Source organism: Melospiza melodia, chromosome 16, assembly GCF_035770615.1.
Source record: "Melospiza melodia melodia isolate bMelMel2 chromosome 16, bMelMel2.pri, whole genome shotgun sequence".
In the NCBI taxonomy this organism is placed as follows: domain Eukaryota; kingdom Metazoa; phylum Chordata; class Aves; order Passeriformes; family Passerellidae; genus Melospiza; species Melospiza melodia.
Genome location: NC_086209.1, coordinates 17071831 through 17091786, shown reverse-complemented (window position 1 = coordinate 17091786; position 19956 = coordinate 17071831). Strand labels below are relative to the sequence as shown.

Here is a 19956-nt window from a genome sequence, read left to right as displayed (position 1 = left end):
CTGTGACTGCAAAGCTGCCAGCTGTTCACCTTACCATGGTGTAGGTGTGGGCCACCTTGAGGAGCTCAGAGCAGCCCTGGGCATCCCCAAAGGAGCGGATCCCCAGGCAGTTGGAGGGGTGCAGCTGCTTCATGAGGAAATTGCAGCACACCTCGATGACCTGGGAGAGCTGCAGGAGGCACGCAGCAGCCAGCAAGCTCTCTATGGTGTCTTCTTTTAACTCGAGGATACCTGGGCAGTTTTCATTTAGGACAAACAAACAAAAAAAAAAAAAAAGTTTTAAGTCATTTCCCTTGTATTTTCATTATTAAAAACCTTGTCGCTCATTGGCTTTTCTCTGAGATGGCCTTTTTTTCATTTCTTGCTGAAGGATTCTTTAAACAGGTATTTTAACTTACAGGATTTGGTGGATTTTGAATACAATGATTTGGACATTTTTATTGGAACTTTAACAGCTTTAGATCTGATCTGGGTTGGTTAAAAAAAAAAAAGAAATTGTGACTGGGGAAAAAACTTTCCCCAAAACAGGGCTCTGAGTAACCTGGTATTGTGGAAGGCGTTTGGTTTGGAGATGAGTGTTTTTTAAATTCTATTCCAACCCAGAGTATGAAAATTCATTTATTAATGAACAAAAATATGTATAAATTTATATAAGCAGAACTTTAGTATGAAATTCATATATTAATGAACAAAAATATATATACATTTCTACAAGCAGAACTTTAGTATGAAAATTCATATATTATGATCAAAAATATGTATAAATTTCTATAAATGGAACTTTGGTGTGAAAATTCATATATTAATGAACAAAAGTATAAATAAATTTCTTTGAGCAGCCCTGGGGCAGGGTTACCTGTGTAGGCGTAGCGCACCAGAGCCCTCAGCGCCTCAGGATCCACTCCCTCCATCTTGATCTCCTCCTGCTTTGCTTCCCTCACGTCGTTGGTGAACATGGCAGCAAAGTAATCAGAGACTGCACTGAGAACCAGCCTGCAGGGGAGGCAGGGTTAGCAGAGATGCCTCAAGGTTTTATATTTTATATTTTTCACATTCTGTGCTGCTTTAGTGTGTACTTCTGGGCTTTACATTAGGGGATGGTGAGCTCTGTGCACAGAGCAGGGAGACAAAACAATTCCTGCTCCAGCTGGGCACCAAGGACAAATGATCCAAATCTCAGCCCCAGAGCACAAACACCGTGGGCTGGAGAGAGAAAAACAAGCAGGGTGGGGCTTCATAAACTAAAACCATAACTGGACAATTAACTCCAATTTCCAAAGGGACCAGAACTTATAAAAGTGTCAGACCCGGTGCCTGGTCGTGCATTTTGGGACCATTTTGGTTCATCTTGGGTGCAGCCCTGGCTGGACTCCTGTCCTGCCCAAGGTGGATCCATTGAGGCCTTTTAATAAACCCCTACTTTATTCTTTAGCTCCATTTAGTCTCTGTTCTAGGGCAGCCTTCACAAGGCATCAACAGGACAGCAAATTACCTCATCATCTCAGTGCCTGGCAGAAAATCCAGCTTTATTATGTCATGAACTGTGTGTACAATGGAAACGATTAGCATAGGAGTCAAATCTTGCAGCAGTGAGGAGTGAAGTTAAAAGAGTAATTAGTAATCTAATTTTCTCCCAGAGTGCTTATCTGGGCAGATTTTCTTCGCCGATCTTGCTGTGATTTGACAGCAGCAAGAAGAGAGGGTGGACAGTGCCGGCAGTTTGCATTTGAATTTTATTGTGTTCAAAATAATAGATATGAATGGTGATTAGCTGGAATACTAATCAGAGTAACTCTCCATTCACAACCAACTATTCATAAACTGAGGCAGAATTTTGGGAATTAGGGGCAGGAAGGGCCCTGGGGGCTGTACCTGTGTGCTGGGATCCTTTGGTCCCCGGCGATGAGGAGCACGTCACAGAGCTGCTGCTGCTGCAGGTAACTCTCCATCTTGCGGAACGTTTGCTCTGCGTGGTTCGAGGACTGGAAAAACTCATCAGAGCCGTTGGTGCCCATCCCCAGAGAGCTGCTGGTGGTGGACAGCCTGCCAGGGATGAACACAGCGTTAGAAATCCATTATAAACCCTGATGATGTTGAATTTATTCAAAGGGCGGCACAGAAATTTTTAGCAGTCCCACAGTCCTGGTCTTACCGTGACTCCTTCTCTTTGCTATCTGGAAGTTTTTATTCATAAACCTGCACATGAACTTTACTGCACTTTATTAAACTGTAAACAGCTGTACTTTACTGTACTTTATTAAACTGTAAACAGCTGTACTTTATTTCAGTGTGTAGAAATTTACTTCCCCTAGTAGTAGGCTGTGTAGTATTTGTCTGCTTCCATCAGTTTTGAGTGGATTGCACAGCACTGACGTGATAAATGCAGCCTCCTGAGCACTCACAAACAGAATCTTTAAAAAAAAAATCCTGTTTTCCTGTGATCCTGACAGCTAAAATACCTCTTGGCATGAAATATTGGATATTACATCTTTAGGTGTTATTTCTGATCTCTTCTTACTTTGTCCATTAAATTACTTGAGTCAATAGTAATGAATCGGAGGAGAATTTAATGAGCATCATATAATTCTAGAGAAATTTCCAAATTAAAAGCTCATGGAACTTGTACATGGCCTTTAGAATATGAATGCAAATAGTGGAGAAAAATTAATTTCTCTGACTTTCACAGAAATGTACAATATAAATATATTCCTCCCACTCCAGAATTCTGTTAGCTTTCCCAGTTATAGATAACCCATATTGTTTTTTCAAAACATCATTTCTTACAGCCTGTAAATATGGATTTTGATGTAGATTGAAACACATTCCTGACACTTCCTTAGAAAAATCTTTTTTTTCGTATTCATCATTTTTTTAGTAAATAATTATGCATTTGTTGATATAAATTTATATCACATAGCTTGAAAGTGCTGCAATATTTAACACTACTTTAGCTAATTATTTAGAAAAACATTTTCTCAGTTTAATATCATATTTTTTTAGAGTGTATAGCACCTGTTTTTTTAAATTTCCAAGCTCAACTGGGAAATAATGACAGCTGTTGACTAAATTTCCTGGTTGTCTTTGATATTGTTAATGCAAATTCATAAATGATTAGGAGAGATAAGGTCTCTTCACAAAATTAGCATATCAAATTTAGCAGAATATTGGATTACATCCACAATTTAACATCTAGTTCAGAAAAGAGAAATAAAAAAAGGGTAATTTGGGTTGAATTGGTAGTATCAGAAAACAGAGATGTTAGATCATTCATTTCCAAAGATCATACCTCATTATATAGCTCATAGAAGCCAAGGGAAATAATTAAAAACCAAACTATAATGTAATATTGAATTGAGACACAGCAGTTTTCCATCCCCTTTGCAAAACGTTTCTGTCTTTATTGCAACTTCAAATCCATTTTAGCTTGGCTTAGTTTAATTTTAAAGAAAAATGGGAAAACCAAGTTCACCTCTAATATGTTTCCTTTGTCATTTTTGATTTACAAAAACGAATTTGTCTCAGTGTGTTTAATGACTCCACTTTCTTATTTGTTTTCTCCCAATGCTTCCTAGGCAATGACAAAGCTGCAAAATTGGATTATATGCTCATTAGTTTTGTATCAGCTGCTGGGTGCCAAATTCATACTCTGGAATGTTTTGTTATTTACCTCTTAAGCATCCTTTAACGTTTTTCAGAAGATTATTTTTTGAAAAAATTATTTTTTTCAGATTCAATAGATGCACTCTAAGTGTTGTGTCTCAGTACATTGCACTTAGCCTTGATGTTTGCAGAAAAAAATTCAAATAATACTCAGTCATCCCAATTGTAAATAGATAGTACTGCTGGGGAAAATAAATAATTCCCCATGGCACATATTTATTTGTGGTTAGAGAATCATTTCCAAGGGAGTGAAAGTCTAATTATTTCATTTAGTCATGGGTATTTTTTTCAGAAGTTTATTGGAGTCACATTTAACTACACCATAAATACCACTAATATAATTAATTATTTTAAAGGCAAAGGTCTTCGGAGACTGAAAATACTGGAAGCGAAAGCAATTTCTCCATTAAAATTAATAATATCATTTCTGGTTTCTCTTCAGCAGCTCATTTGAAATGGTAGATATATAATGGAGGGGGAAAATTAAATTCAAAGATAAATGTTTGTATATTTTCTTTAGTGTATGACTGTCAGACTCAAATATTGACCTTCAGAGTGTAGAACTGGGTAATGATGAATTAAAGTCAGAGATCAAAATATCCTCAAGGAAGGAGTCAGGAAAAGCCCCCTGGAGTCTGGCAGAAGATGCTGAAGGTGTAGCACAGATAAAGATTTATTCCTATAAAATGTGCACAAATTTGGGCAAACAAAAGCTGAGTATTCAGGAATAAAAGTTTCCAAAAGGGAGGATTAATATCAATGGTTTGGTCTGAAGAATCAGGAATCCAAATTGTTTCACATTATCTTTGTGCTGGTGTTCACTGGGATGAGGAGCTGTAATTAGCATTCTTAATAAAGCCTTAAAACGTGGATTAGCCTGGAGAGATAAATCTATATTTAAATTATTCTGAACTCACTGAGTTGTATGAATTTCATTTCAGGTAGAAACCCAAGTGAAATCACTCCAGAGTTTTCCTGTAAGGATTTGTGAAGGACACAAAATATGGTCCATTTTAAAAGAAACATGGGATTTTGAAACAGAAAATATACACTGAAAAGTTGAAGAAATAATCAAAAAGCATTAAGTGTCTGGATGACAAGAAGGACATAAATACCAGCCAGCGTGGCTGGTCACAATGAATCACGTCAGAAAATTGTATTTCATTCTTTTGTTTCCAAGGTACCAAAGCTTACTGGGAGGAAAACATGAATTGTCAGAATTCATCTCGCCTTCTGGATGACTTCTGACACTATTTCACCTGACATTTTCAGAACTGAGCTGGGATGGCAGGTTCTGAGTGAAATAAATACAAGAGGTAGGAATAACTGGTTTAGCCACGCTTGAAATCTGCCAGGGATTCAGTTCCAAAGGCAGAAAGGTGCTGAGAGAATTCCAGGCAATTCCTGCTCCTGATGCTGTTCCATGATTTTGTTACAGAAAATCATGTGGTAGAAAGAAGGTTTCATTGTTATTAATATTTAATTATTTTTATGGGTAATTATAGCATATTGTATGGGTTTTTTCCTTGCTATTATCATAGCAAGAAAAAACTTTTTTGGGAACAGAATTTAAATTCAGGGAGGGAACGGAATTTAAATACAGAGAGGCATCTTTGCCCTTTTCTCATTAAACTTCAGGAATTTTTTATTTTTCAAAGAGCTGCTTACACCTCTGTTCAAATAATTACCTGAGTGAAACACAGGGGAGAAAATGACAGGTAACAGCAAGATTTTTCTGGATCCTAAGAAAGCTGGGACTCAAAAAGGTGTGTGGAGGCACAGTTTCATCTTTTCTGTAATCAGAATTGATGGCATGAGTTTTGTGATTCATTCCAGGCCGACAATTCTTTAAATTTCTGAATTATGTTAAATTAATTTTCTGTCATAATGGAGAACTCTTCACAGTAATCAGCAGAGCACTCTTCATTAATCAGTATATAAAGGATAAATCCAGATTTCCTCATTATTTAATTAGAATGCAATAACACATAAATGCCATTTATTTGCCATATAATTTTTAAAATTCAGTGTTTTATTAAACCTCATTCAGTGTGTCTGTGGCCAAAACCAAGAAGCAAACCTGATGATAAGGAAGCTTAGAAGCACAATATTGCATGAAAACAAGGTGATTTATTGGAGTATTTTAATTTTCTTGGTGTAGATGAGGCTATTATTTACATTTTTGAGGTTATTATTTACATTTTTATGGTCACCACTTCCTGGGTGTTTGTTGAATGTGGCTGTTTAAGATGCTGTGGTATTGGAGAAATTCAGTTTAAGCGAGTTCAGCTGTTGGTGTCATTTATAGGTTTGGGTTTGGGGTGTCCTCCCCGTGCTCTGTAAACCCCACCAGTCACAGGTTCTGCATTTCAGGGGCTCCAGCTCTGTGGGATGTGCTGGAGCTGTGCCCAGGCAAAACTGCAACCCCACCAGTTCTGTTGGTTTGTGCAGCAATATTTCCAGTGCAGATCATCATTTTTCTTTTCTCTCTTTTTATTTATTGCTTATTTAAAAGTGCAGCTCAGCCCCTTCCCCCAGCCACCCCACTCTGCTCAGCCCTGGGAACTCTGCCCCTCTGGCTGCTGACAAAAACTCCTCTCCTACAAAAATCCCAGCATCTGCCACAGCTAAACCCCAGCAGCTGGCTGAGAAATTAAAATATTTCAGTTAGGAAAGAAGAGAGAAAAAATTAGAAGCCGTTTCTGAACACAGATAAAATAATGATAAAGTTGTATTAATGTATTAATTGATGCTGATAAAATTTTAGCATATCAGTAACTGTCCCAGCCCCTGCCTTGAAATTTCTGCTAGAAACATCTTCATTTTTTATTCTTTATTGTGTGTTTTAGGGTATGGGTGAAAAGATTTGTCCTAAAAGGGTATGGGAAGTTGTTGATGACTGCTGAGGTCATAACATTAACGTGAGGTTGTAATAATGATAGAAAATGATGTAGCAAATGAAGAAATAAGTAATTAAAATTTATAATTTTTTTCAGTTAATGGAGAAACTCCTGACTTCCCAACTAAACTGAGAGCTCTGACAATTCCTTTACAGCTTGGAGCTCTTGAAACTGCCTGTTTTTAGCAATTTTTATTGCCAAGGCTAGCACAAACTGTCCACTTGTCTCAGTCAGTGTTAGTTAAAATAACTTTTCCCATTTGGGATTAGAAGTGTAAGTGTGCATTTCATGAACTGCAAACCACTTTTAGCTCGTTTGAGTTTTGTTCTTCCCCCAGACATGATGATATACAGACAGATGTCAGCATGATTCATAGCAGGATGAATTTGGGTTAGGATATTTTGAATTCCCCCAGAAATAGAAATCAGGGATTTATTGGGGTAATTCCGGTGGGAAATGGGAGCTGCACCCAAACTGCAGAGCCCTGAGCCCTTTGTGCCTTCTCTCAGCTGTGGCCACTCTGATTTTGAGGTACAAAGATGAGTCAATCCAAACATCTCCTCAGTAAGGTGCTTCCCTTTGGAAATTGTATGTTTATTATTTTTAACAGAGGAATTACAAAATTATTTTCCAGTCTCCGCAGATTAGTGTGTGAACTCTCTTGATTGTTGATCTACTTTTTCTACTGTTGAAAGATCTCATGTCTACAGAAGGGTTTTATGCTCATTGTTTTATGCAGATAATTGAGAAGTTGAATAATCCTCTGTACAAAGAAAGGAGTTTCTAATGGTTCTCATCCTGGTGCAGAACTAATCTGAACATGAAACTTTGCTGTAAACATTCTTGAAATACTTAAAACCCCTTATTTCTGTGGCATAGAAATTGGAGCTGTAGCAATATCCAATCAGCCTGGAGAGAGCACTGCCTGCACAGCCTGTTTTATTTAATAGAAATGTTTCTATGTTCAGGGGTGAAGTGAAATCATTTCAATTAATGCCAGTTTAAATCACCATTCAAGAACATTATCCTCCAGGAGAATTAACACTGTATTCATTTAGATTATATAGTAAAGAGTAACTGAGTGAAACATTTCAGGTAAAAGGAGAGGAGTATTTTATATATTATCATCTTAAAATTGTCCTTTGTTCTGATAATGCCAGGTGGTCACTGCAATGCATGAATTCCAAACTCACATTTGTAGTACATGATTGTGTTGGAGGGAAATTAAAAGTGAAGGAGAAACTCATTGAGATTGAGTATTTCCTGCTCAGCTTCCTGGGAACGAGTGATAATCTTTCTAAAGAACAAAAAATTATATGACCAAAAGGCATGATACAGCATGATTTTGAGATGTCAGAATGTACAAAAGTAAAAATAATGTTTAGTGCTGGATCTGAGCCCGTGGCATTTTTCTTTAGAGGACATGGAAAACAAAATACAGGCCAATGGCAAGAGGAGCTGGTTTTCACTCCAAGCCAAGCTATTGCCAGATGAAGCTAATTAACTCCATGTTTTTTCCTTCATTAAGCACTTTTCAGAAAGAATCCTGATGGGAAGGGGAAGAAGACCCTGCTTTATGCTGTCCCTTTTGACTGTTACTGGGAAAAGTGGAGCAGAGAGGAGCAAAGGGAGATCCAAGCACAAGAAAAAAAGAAATGTGAAGTGGTTGTGCCTGCAGTGAGCAGAGCTTTGAAAGGCAGAGAGTAACAGTCCCAGTAGCAATTATCCCTGCCCCTGCCAATCTGAGCCTCGCAGCTCATCAAGGATGGACCCTGCTGGGAGATTTCTGCAGATCTCTTGGTTTATTAAACCTCAAACCTTCATACGTGCTTCTCACCTCTTTTTTGTTTTTCATCAAAGGAAAAGTCAGACTATTCTTGGGCTTCTCATGACCATCTCATTTTTTACATTTTTCCTTTCCTGCATTTAGCTGGATGCTCACTAACAAATAATAAGACTTACCACGCTTTCCCCTTCAAGTGAAACACGATCCCCTAGACGAAGGCACCACTTCAAATTTCATTTTGCTGTATGAGACACCCCCAGTCACGTAAAAATCTCCAGGCTTGTTCCAAAATATCTCCTGACCTGATTCAGCTGATCTGCTGGATACCTCATTCAAAGCTAGACACTACTGCAGTGGGGAGGAAAAATGTGATTTTTGACCTATTTAACCCTGTCATAATTACAGATTTATTAGAAATGAGGGAAAGAGGATGTGTTAAAGGTCTGGGCAGCCTCACAGGTAGAAATCAGAGATGAGAGGTAGACTGAAGTTTTCTATTCTGTTTGAAGGTTTTTTAAGCCACATAAATTTATCTGTGATCAATTCTCTCCTTCTCTTAATTGTGCAATTACACCCTGAGAGAGTTTCCCTGTGTTAAAGCCAAATATTTCTGTGTGTCCCTGGGTACAGATATGCTGATATCAAAGTACTCTCCAAAGCCAGTTGTTATCTTCTGAGCTTCTGTGTCAGAAAATATAACTCAAACCTGGGTCTGGAAAGGAATTCAAATAACTTAGCATATTGTATTCATTTCTGGCTCAATTGAGGGCTTTTTCTTTCAAGTCAGTACAAGCAAACCAGCATATTGTGAATGTCCTTCCATATTTACTGGAGGGAATTTTGAATGTTATAAATTATGTACACTGTCATGCTTTAGCTCCTGTTCTTATCTTTGGTCACTGACTTGCACTTTTTAACACCTGAAAAAAAAAAATTATATAAATAATTATTATATATAATATTATATATATCTTATATCTTATATCTTATATAATATTATTTATATAAAATGTAATAATTATATATATATATATATATATATATATATATATATATATATATATAATTATTGTGTACGTCATGGTATGTCAGAAATAATATCCACTGAAAATCTCCTGTGCTAGCTCAGAAAAGAAGGGGGTTGAGGCAGCCCCTTACAGGAATTCCTTAGTGAGGAAACCTCTACTCATGCGCCCACAGCACCTTTGTTAGACAGAGAGAGAATTGTCTTTACAACCTTTACAAACAGAACATTAGGGCTTGCTTCAATTTGACACTATCAAGTGTATTTACCAGTATTTCTGACAACCTGGCTTAATAAAAGCTGTGCTCTCAATGCCATTAGTGACTTGGCATTTATCTGGACAGATAATAGTGATAACTTGCTCCAACAAGCCAAGGTTTGTGTCAGCCTCACTCGCTGTAATTGAATCTGAATAAAAACACGAAATCTAAATAAATGTAGCACATTAAACCAAAAGAAAAACAAAGAAAAGCTAAAAGTGTGTAATTGATATGAACTGTGAAAAATATTGCTTATATTGTTATTATTATTACAGGGTTTTTTTCCCAGAGTGCCAGTAGTAATCACTAGGCTGGAGAGAGGCAAATTTCCATTGTAATGTGGTTATACAAATAATAACACAGGGATTTTATTGCATTTATTCATAAAATATTGTCCTTCCAGTCCTGAATTTATTACTTTTTAAATTGTGTTAAAGTCAGGTTTGGATTCCCTTTAAGTGAAAAAGTGAAAGGAAACTTTAAACAGCTGAGGAGTAATTGGGCTCTGCTTGAGAGAGGAAGGGAGAGGCACATTTGGGGGCATCCCATGGGAGCTTCCTCCCAAGCAACTTCATTGGCATTTTGTACCACCAAGCCACTCTGCATCTCTTTTTTAGCAGAAATTTGGGGATCCCTTAAGTGAATAAAACAAATGCAGGCAAAAGAATTAATCCTGACTTACAGCCTTGTCCTTTCTGTGCTGATCTCAGCTGTTGTGGCTGAGCAGCCTGGCTCCTGCAGGATCACCAGGCTGGAACTTCCTTAGGAAGTTGTTTTGCTCTGCTCCTAAATCCCCTGTGGCAGCACCAGGGGCTGCACTGCTGGGGAATTACTGGGGCAGAAAGGTCAAAAATCCATCCCAAGCCACTGCACCAGCACACAGACATGGGTGGGGGTAAGGAGGGAATTTCTGCCTTTAGGTGTAGTTTGCCATAAACTGAATGATGAGCTGGAGAGAATCCTTTGTGAATGACTTTTGTGAGGCAGAAATGGGAGTCCTAATCCAGAACCAGCATTTTCATCTTTAAATGATCACTATATATCCATTATAAACATGATAGAGCACCCCAGTTTTTGTTCAGGGTATATATTTATTGTCTGATCAAAATATTATTTTATATATGTATATATATGTGTGTGTGTGTGTGTGTGTATATATATATTTCTTTTATATGTATATCTATATATATGTATATAATATAAATATATATAAAATATATTTATCTCCCTGCTCAAAAGGTGGTCAGAAATGGTGGCATCAGAGCCAGTGTCTCCTTTGCCTTTTCCCTGAGTGCATGGCAAAGGCTCCAGCTCCACAAAGATGAATATCTGAAACATGAACCCCAATGGATCCAAACTGAAGGCAATGTTTGAGCAAATATTCTCAGTCTGGAATCAGAGATTTTGATCTGGTGGCCGTGGCAGAGAGGGGAAGAAGGAGCTGCCCCCAAAGATGTGGAACATGACTAAGGTAAAATTGCTGAGGTATTTTTGCCTCTGTGTGTGTGTGTGTGTGCATCTCTATTTCCTCCCATTCTGCAAGGTTCTGAAATGGTCTGACATGGAGACAGAGCTTTCCTGAGCATCTGTGCTAAATGAACACTGCAAAAGAGGTTTCCCTAGCAACTCAAACCATATGTAATAGCTTAAAATAGCTTTTCTCCAACTCCTAGGATTTCTTAGTGGTTTGCTCACAGTTTCCATTTAAATCAAGGTATATTTGCCCTATTCAAAAAGGTTCTTCATTTTCCCAACTTCTATTAAAAAGAACAGGGTTTGGAAATGCTCATTTCTTGTCAGAATGTCTCCTTTCCTCTTAACTTGGAGCTTATCAGGTAAACTGAAGCATGGCAGAGGATGGCAGTGGCTGTCCACTTTCTCAGATGTCTTGCCTTTGTTTGCTGTTCAAAACATTTTATTGGAAATATATTGGCCTCTAATATTATTATAATGGGAAGTCCCAGCAGGCTTTGATTTCTGTGATGTCAGTATAATGAGAAGATAACCTGTGCAACTCTAAATATAATGGATCTCTCATAGTGTACATGAATTCCACTTTGCTTTGCTAAGCTGTGTGCAGCAAATCTGGATGTTTGAAAATCCTGCTCAGTTCCTGTTGTATCCCCAGTAAAATGCTTTTTTACATGAGGGAACTGTGATACCAAGAGCCTGGGTGGTGGCTCTGAGGTAATAAAAGCAGGCAACAAATCTGAGACATAACCCATATTGTGATTTTCAGATCCTGGTCATGAAGCTAAAAATTTAGGCTGAGAGCACTTGAATTTGATTAAATCAAATGTTAATATCCAGGTAAGAAATCTAGATTAATGTCCCAAGGTTTTCGAAATACATACAACACAACTGAAGGAAGGGCCAGGTATCAGCCATTGCTTTCCTTTCCTCTAAAAATGTTTCTTTGGCCTAAATGGATTTTAGTGGAGAATGTGATGAACTTCTTGTCCTGTAAAGCGGCATTAGAATACAGTGCCTATGTCCTGACAAAACACTTTGCAATTGCATTCATTTAGATGCTCTAGCACATACTTAAATATTCCTTTAAATACTTTTAGTTCTCCTCTTGCTCCCTGGGAGCAGCAGACAGGTTTTAGTGAAATATCCTGACCTGTCCCATAGGATGGAAACAATTACTACAATGAAATAAAAATGCTTCAAGCTAAGAATTCTTGGATGGGCAGAATTTTTGTGAAGAGCCAGGCCCTCTGGTCTTGTTCTAACTGGTTTAATTTGTTTTGAATTGAGGTTTTACTGTTGAGCATTTGCTTGGAAAAGGAGGGAAGGGGTTGGTCTGGGAGCAGATTTGCTGCCACAGCAGGGTGGGAATTTCAGCTTGTGTTGATGGAGTCACTGAGGGGGAATCTGATGTCATAGAGGTTAAATTTGATTATAACTTTGTTTTAGAGATTATTTTCTTTATGTTTATATCCTCTACTTCAGCTCTATCTATGAATACCAACAGTTCCTCATCTTCATTTTTAAATTCTTTTACCCTGCACACCAACAGGTGCACAACAAGTGAGCCACAGTCTTATTTAATTGCCTGGTATAATCATTCTCTAAATACATTAGGGAATTATTTTGTTCTAGCAGAATGAAAGGAACTAAACCAAACTGGTCTAGTTTAGTTGGGCAAATTTAGCTGCTTGATTACAGCAAATAAATCCCTTTAGTTGTTAAGTGTGTAGGATTTTAGTATTTTCCTCAGTGCAATATTCCAAAGCAAACAATTCAGCCAAAAACCAAGGGTGAAAATAAAGAGTTTCTTTCTGTTAGGATCCTGTCTGGCTCTAACTCTGAAACTTTCTCCCCCTTTTCCCAAAATGTTTCACCAACCATTTCATTTCTTGTTGATCTTTCAGTTGCAAAATCTCAGAGGGTCTGTAAGAACTGCTCTGCATTGGGCACATGTGTTTAATCATCTCCTTAACTTTTTCTGGAGACATTAAGAAGTGATTTTAAGAACAGTAATAACTCTTTAAAAAGTCATTTAACAGCTGTCTTTGCTGAGAGCAAGCTCTGTGGAGTGAAAATGAGGAGATAATTGAATCATAAAAAAATTGTTTTGAAATTACTGGAATTGTCCTAGATTGTTAAATTACTATTAAATGGCATTTTTTCCCTTGCCAGTAATAATTCATCTTTGAAAGCTGGGCTTGTTAAATGTAGGCCTGTAAAATAGTGTGTGTTTTCTAGTAAGTCAGATTATTTCTCATTATAGACTTCTTGGTGGGTAGACAGGGTTAGACTTGATGACATCCAGAGCTCTTTTTCTGCTTAAATTCTCCTATGAGTCTGTTTATCTAGCTATGAAAAAAAAATAATAATTTTGAATAAATATCCAGTCCTTCCACAGGATGAATATAAAATTAAATTCAAATACAATTCTTCTCATTCCTTTCATCTTTAATAGCTGTTTCAACCCACTTCAATACCCCATTTTTTTGCTTTCAAGTTCTTCAGAAGGTGTCATAATAAAAGGTGAGAGCAGGAATACATCCCAGGGATGCCTTTGAGACATTGTGATTCTAATTTCTGTACCAAGAGCTCTTGTATGAGGTCACAGCATTGGTTTAGTCAGAATTAATTCATTGGTCACTGTTCAGTGCATTTGCTCTTGGCCTCAAAAGGCCTGGTCCTCTTTGTGAATTATCAACTGCTGGGAAAAAATAAAAAGGTGATTTTCCTCTTAGATTTTAATCCTGCATCAGATACCGCTTCCTGTAACTTTATACATTTTCCACACTTAGCAAACATTAGACATCGAATTTTCTTGGTTACCCCCAAGTACCCTATTTCAACCAGTTGTGTGTGAATTTCCATAAAATATTGTCACTTCTGACCCCTCTCAAATCAGCCACAAACATCTTAAACAATCCAGTTTCAATTTATATTTTGACCTTTAGCTAAAGATCATTGTTAGAAGAAAATTAGTTTTTGCTTGTCCTTGAGGTAACAAGGGAGCATTTTGTTTGTCCATTGCAGGCTTGCAGAAAAATCATCTTTTTAAAACATATTGCTGGAATTGATATTAAAGTGTTATAAATGCTATGGAAACTGAAAAATTCTCCACAAGACACAAACATAATTTCTTTTCCTTGTTGCTACTTCTTGCCAAGTTACACAGTGTAAAATTCATATAATTATTCTTTCTAAGCACTTAGAAACATAAGTCAACAAGAAATTGCCAAGAATAACGTGTCAAAGTAAACTGAAGTGCCTCATTAACAGCTTTTAGTAGAAATTATGGAGAACAGAAAAGAAATAGTTGTCATGTATACCTTGAACATAAGAGTAATTTTTTTTCATTGTGTTGTATCAGACAGTGCAAAGTTCAGCCTCCAGGACTGTTTGGAGTTACCCATTTTGGAACAAGGGTGAAACTGGTTTGAAATCTTGCTATTAAATTATCAATGGCAAATGGCATTACATTATCACTGACAAATAGGAAGGGAAATCGAACTGGGTTCCTAAGGAACTTAGCACTGAAGCTCCTCTATATCTTCTCATAAATTTATTGAAAAAATGAAGAGAAATCTTTGATATTATGTATTACAATTGGAGATCAAGCTAAGAAGAGCTGCATGTATGGTGGGGAATTGGATCAGAACTCAATATTAAATCACTAAATCAGGGTTATAAAATCAGAACTGAATACCAGCTAAGCCAGTTGGAGACATTATCTGATAAACACAAGATGGAATTTATTTGTGCAAAGTGCTGCTTCTGGGAACAAATAATTGCAAAAATGTACAGATGGTTTGGGAACAGGTCCCTGGTACAGAGGCAGGAGCTCCACATGAATCACAAGGCAGGCACGAGCAGCAGCACCACATTGTTGATAAGAGAAAAACAACTTCTGAGGACGTTCCAACAGATTTGAGTCAGGATGACACAGAAGGAATCCAGCTCTCCCCTAGGACTGCCAGATCCAACAGGAGCACATCCAGCTCTGCCCACTGAGTGCAGACAGAGCTGCTGGACACAGGCAGTGGAATATCAGAGCTGTAGGGGAGGGATTCTGGGACCAGACTGCACAAACTGCAGCTCTTTAGACCTGCAGCAATTGTCAAACATAGGCAAAGGGTGTCAAGAAGGAAAGTGTGGCAATAAGAAGAATAAGGAAAACAATATATATATTATACAATGAGTGTGTGTATATATATATATGTCCATATGTATATATGTAGGGATATATATAAATATATAATATATATATACACTCCTGGGGAAAGACCAAGGCATTAATGAGCTTAATTTCTACTGTAGTCAAGCAAGGAAGCACCTAAACCCAGTTGGTCCAGCTTTCTGACTTGAAATGCTGTCTGACTACATGTCCAGCATTCTTTATCAAGCTTCTAAAATACTTGTTAAACTTAAATTTTTTGAAAGTTTTTTCGAACTGATGGAGGTTGAGTGAAAATAAAATTGGAGGAGTTCTGTTTTAAAAAATAAGGACTGCCATGATGTGAGATTAGGAATTGTTATTTCTAAACTTTACCTTGGGTATCAGAGATTGTTCACAGAACTGAATCCTTACCACGACAGGGAAGCAGTGTGGGGATGTTCCCCCTTTATCACATTCTCTGCCCAGGGCACACCTCAGTCCTCCCTTTCACTGCTGCCTTGGGATCCACAATCAGTAATTCCTGTGTTCCACTGTTTATTTGGGTACCCAGAACTTCCCTCACAGTGCCAAAAGCTCTCTCAATCTGGTTTGACCTGTGGCTTCACAGGATAACTCATATCTTCCCTTTTCACCAGGAAAATTATCACCTGTTTTTCTTTATTTCACACTGGAGTGGGAGCCAAGGCTGTCATCTGCTACTGGAGGTAAAAGCAGAACTCAAGGGAAAACCCTCAGATAGGGGACAGCATCTGAAATAGTCATGTACATGTGTGTGTGTTTATATATTTGTCAGAGACAGTGAAGAAAATAATCTGATAGTTATTTCCATATGTCTGCCAGAACCAAAAAAACATGAATTTTCAAGTCATGAGATGAACTATCAAAATAGCTGTATATCAAAAATAGCCCCCACAGAACAGGATTGCCTTTGGGAGGAGGCACCTCCCAAGTATCTGTTTCCATGTGCATCAGTAATGACTGTTTGGATTACAACATCAAAAGATACTATTAGAATTAATTAGAAATATATTTTGTCTCATGTGGGAAATTAGACAACATTTGTCCTAGAATTTGTCCCAAGCTAGAGTTTGTCAGCAATTTTTCAGCCACATAATTAGAAAAAAAGATGCAGAAGAGAAAAATGGTGAATGGATGCTCCATTTACCATTGAAATCCAAGTGCCTTTGGGCAACTAGGAAATACTTAAGCAGCACACACGGTCTGCAATAGCACACTTGTGGAATCACAAACCTGGCAGGCATGCAGGAAGGGATGTGGTAATGTGGCAGAACGTTAATAAATGTGCTGGGCACTGGGCTCTCATGGAGAAGTTAATATCTGTAAGCCTAAAAATTATTAAGAGAAGTAATTGAAGTAATTAAATATAAAAATTTTTCTTTTTTGGAGGTTTCAGTGCTTTGTCAGTGTGTGGGTGCACACAGATGTCCATGGGGAGCACACAAAGCTTCTGTTGACTGTCAGGATCTAACAACCAAATCCTCCCAGTGTGTGCTGCTGTGTCTGCATCACGGCCACACCACTTTCCTTGAAAGGAATGGAAATGTTTCCTGTTCCCCCTGGCAGAGGAGCCTGAACCTCACAAGGTTCCATCAGGACAGGTCAGAGATGTCAGATCAGAACAGCTCAAGCGCTCATCTCCCCCAGCCCTGCCTGCTGAACCACCCACAGGTGATTCCCCATGGGCTCCTACAGACCTCACTCACTGCAGCTCCTCTTTAAGCCAAACCTGAAATCTCTGGAGGTGTTTTCCCTTCCTTGGCACAGCCATAATCCACAGGTTTAGCTTGCTGATCACCCCAGTAACATCAGAAAATGCTGCACTGGGAAAGGCACTCTACAAATAAAATAACTCGGTGGCTCTGCAGGCTTTAGCTGGTTTCTCTCTTTTTCACCCAGGCAGAGGTGCCAGTCCTCATTCAAGGAGCAGATGGGTGAGAATCAGATAAGGTCAGTAAATTAAGGTTGTCTGCTGTTTATCTTTTATCCAAACCACAGATGTAACTTCCCTAAGGATCTCAGAGCAGCTCAAGGCCCAGCATTTCAGATGCTCCTGGTTGAGCAGGTTCCCTGAGCAGTGCTGGGCCAGGCAGTCCGCAGGATGCTGAGAAACTTTCCTTACCCTTGTGCCAACACACCATTTATTTATGGCCCAAAATGTGTTGGTTGACCACACATTATCTGGTTATGATTAGGACAAAACTAATAAGTTTTAATCACTTGAGCCTCATTTATTTTGTCACTTATCATGGGATATAATTCAGGAGCAAGCCTGTGGACCAGAGGGGTTTCTTTAAGTCTAGCACCATTTAATCTGGGGACAGGAATGCCAAAATGGGTTTAAGAAAGCAGAAATAAGAGTATTGATCATTGTGTTTGGTACTTTATTTTTTAACTTTCCTTTTCAGTAACAACCCTTATTTCATCAAACCCCAGGGTCCTCTCTGTCCAGCACTGACAGCATTCAGTCCTGAGGTTTGAGAGAAAGAAAGCTCAAATTTTTCTCAAGAAATTCAGAATATTGGTTTTGCATTTCCAAAGTTTTCCATGGGAAGCATTAAACTCTTATTAGAAACTGCTTTCATATTCTGCTAAGGGTTGAGGAATTGGCCAGATTCTCTCCCCTTTTTTACTATTTTGGATTTCCATGTGACACTCAGCAGAGTCCTGCTTTAGATCCACCTAAAAATGGGATTTCTCCAGGCAGAGGAAAATCCACTGGTGGAGAGAGAGCTGCTTTGAAAGTACAGGGCTTTTGTGGTCCAAAAGGTAAATTTGTCTTTGGTGTTCTCAGGTGTGGGTGTGAAATTTGATCAATTGACATTTGAAATACCTGCACAGCTCCTGCTGTGGCGGCTCTGGCAGTGTGTGGGCTCAGGGGATCCTGCAAAAATCTGATTTTGGTGTGTCAATCACCAGCAGAGCCCATTAATTACCACTGATTGGGACTATCTGGAACTTCTAAAGGAAAAGGGGACCTGGAATGATGTAAAGGCACCATTTCAAAGATGAGACATTGTTTTGAAGAGATGAAAATACATTCATCTAGAATGTAGATATTCATGATATCTACATTCTAGATTTAGTTAATTGTAGGTATAAGGCTGCTTCTCCTTATTTCTTTTCAGTATCTCATTTCTACCCAACCAATTAATGTATTAATTAATGTGTGGCCTGTGCTGGATGCTTTAGGGGAAGGGAACAGAGATTTACCTAATGATTTCTGTTGATACATATTTAAGAAATTTGAGCTATGTTGTCCTTAATGGTCAGTTTTATTTTCTTGAAATAAATTTTAATTATAGAGAAACTCATAGCCATGAATTACTTTATAAACAATTGATTACCAATTCAGCTTTTTAAGATGTATGTTAAAATAGATTTTAATCTGCAACATGCAATGATGGCTTTTTCTGAAATCTTAAAGAAACTCACTTATTTGACTATAACAATATATGATATATGCAGTTCCAAAACTATCCTAAAAGCTGCAACTTCAAAGAGCTCAAGAGCAGAACTTAAATTGGAATGGATATGAAGGTACAAAACTTCAGGAGGTCTTAGCAGAAACTTTATATATAGCTGGAGAAAATGTCACATCTTATTTTAGAAGGCAGTGGTTTATTACCTCCAAACTGAACTGATTAGGGGATTTTTTACCTCCTTCTTCACATGGTGTAGAATCTTATTTGGATGAATAAGTGTTCCTTATTTTCTTCAAATCAAATCAATTTTCCTTCTAAGGTGTGTCTAAAATCACCTCTTTTTTAATTTCAGGAAATTTGTGCTATCATTTGAAATGTTGTACTAAGGCTTTGCTGTTTCCCCTTTCCAAACCAGCACCCCTGGAAACACTCAGAACTCCCACAGTCCTTCCTCGGGGCTTTTATTCCATCATGATTTTATCTGGTACCTATTGACTACTGGGACTGGTTTCCAAGTGACATTTTGGAATGCAGTTTTTGCTGTTCCATCTGCAGATGTTCCCCACAGCAGATGCACAACTTGAGAAATAATAACTGCTAAAAATATGCAAGATGTCAGCTTGGTTTTTACTGAGAGAACTGTAACTTCAAGTGAGATAAATTTGTATCTAAATGCAATGTAATACATTTAAATTATGTCCAAAGACTGATAGCAATCTCATCAAACAGTGCAAACAATCATATCATAAATGTTTGACTTGACTCCAAGGTGGGGAAAGGACTGAAGTCAAACATTTATGATATGATTGTTACAAAAATGTTGCTAGATAAGCTAAAAATACTGACATGAGTTTTGAAAAAGAAAACATAAAAAAACTTAATTAAATAAGTGGTATTGACATTGTATTCTTTGTTATTCACAACTTAAAAATAGCTCTTCCTTTATGCTTACACCTCTAAGCTCTCATAGCTGTGATGTTTTTTCTCCTGACATTGCAGAAAAGATTTGTCTTAGCCTACTAAATAAGCTGTGAAAGTACTGGGATTTCAAACAAACCTTTAAAAAAGCAAAGAGTGATGCTTCCTTGCCACTAGGTTCAAGGTTAATTTTACTTGCCAGGAAGACAGTAAAAGAAAATCAGTGAGAAATCTGAGAGATCAATGGCAACCACAGAGCCCATGCACCTCCAGCAGCTCCCATTTGTCAAAGTTGCGCCCATTGATAAAGTCAGAATGAGG

The 19956-nt window shown here is 37.9% G+C and overlaps 1 protein-coding gene across 3 annotated transcripts in view; it reads right to left on the bottom strand.

The window, feature by feature from the left end:
• KLHL4 (kelch like family member 4) overlaps positions 1 to 19956 on the bottom strand; it is a 39141-nt gene that overhangs the window by 17631 nt on the left and 1554 nt on the right. For all 3 annotated transcript variants that reach the window (XM_063170834.1, XM_063170835.1, XM_063170833.1), the window contains 3 exons: positions 1873 to 2043; positions 857 to 993; positions 35 to 231 (listed from right to left, as the gene is read on the bottom strand). In XM_063170834.1, coding sequence (XP_063026904.1) covers positions 35 to 231; positions 857 to 993; positions 1873 to 2043 — 505 coding nt within the window. The remainder of the gene's footprint in view (positions 1 to 34; positions 232 to 856; positions 994 to 1872; positions 2044 to 19956) is intronic.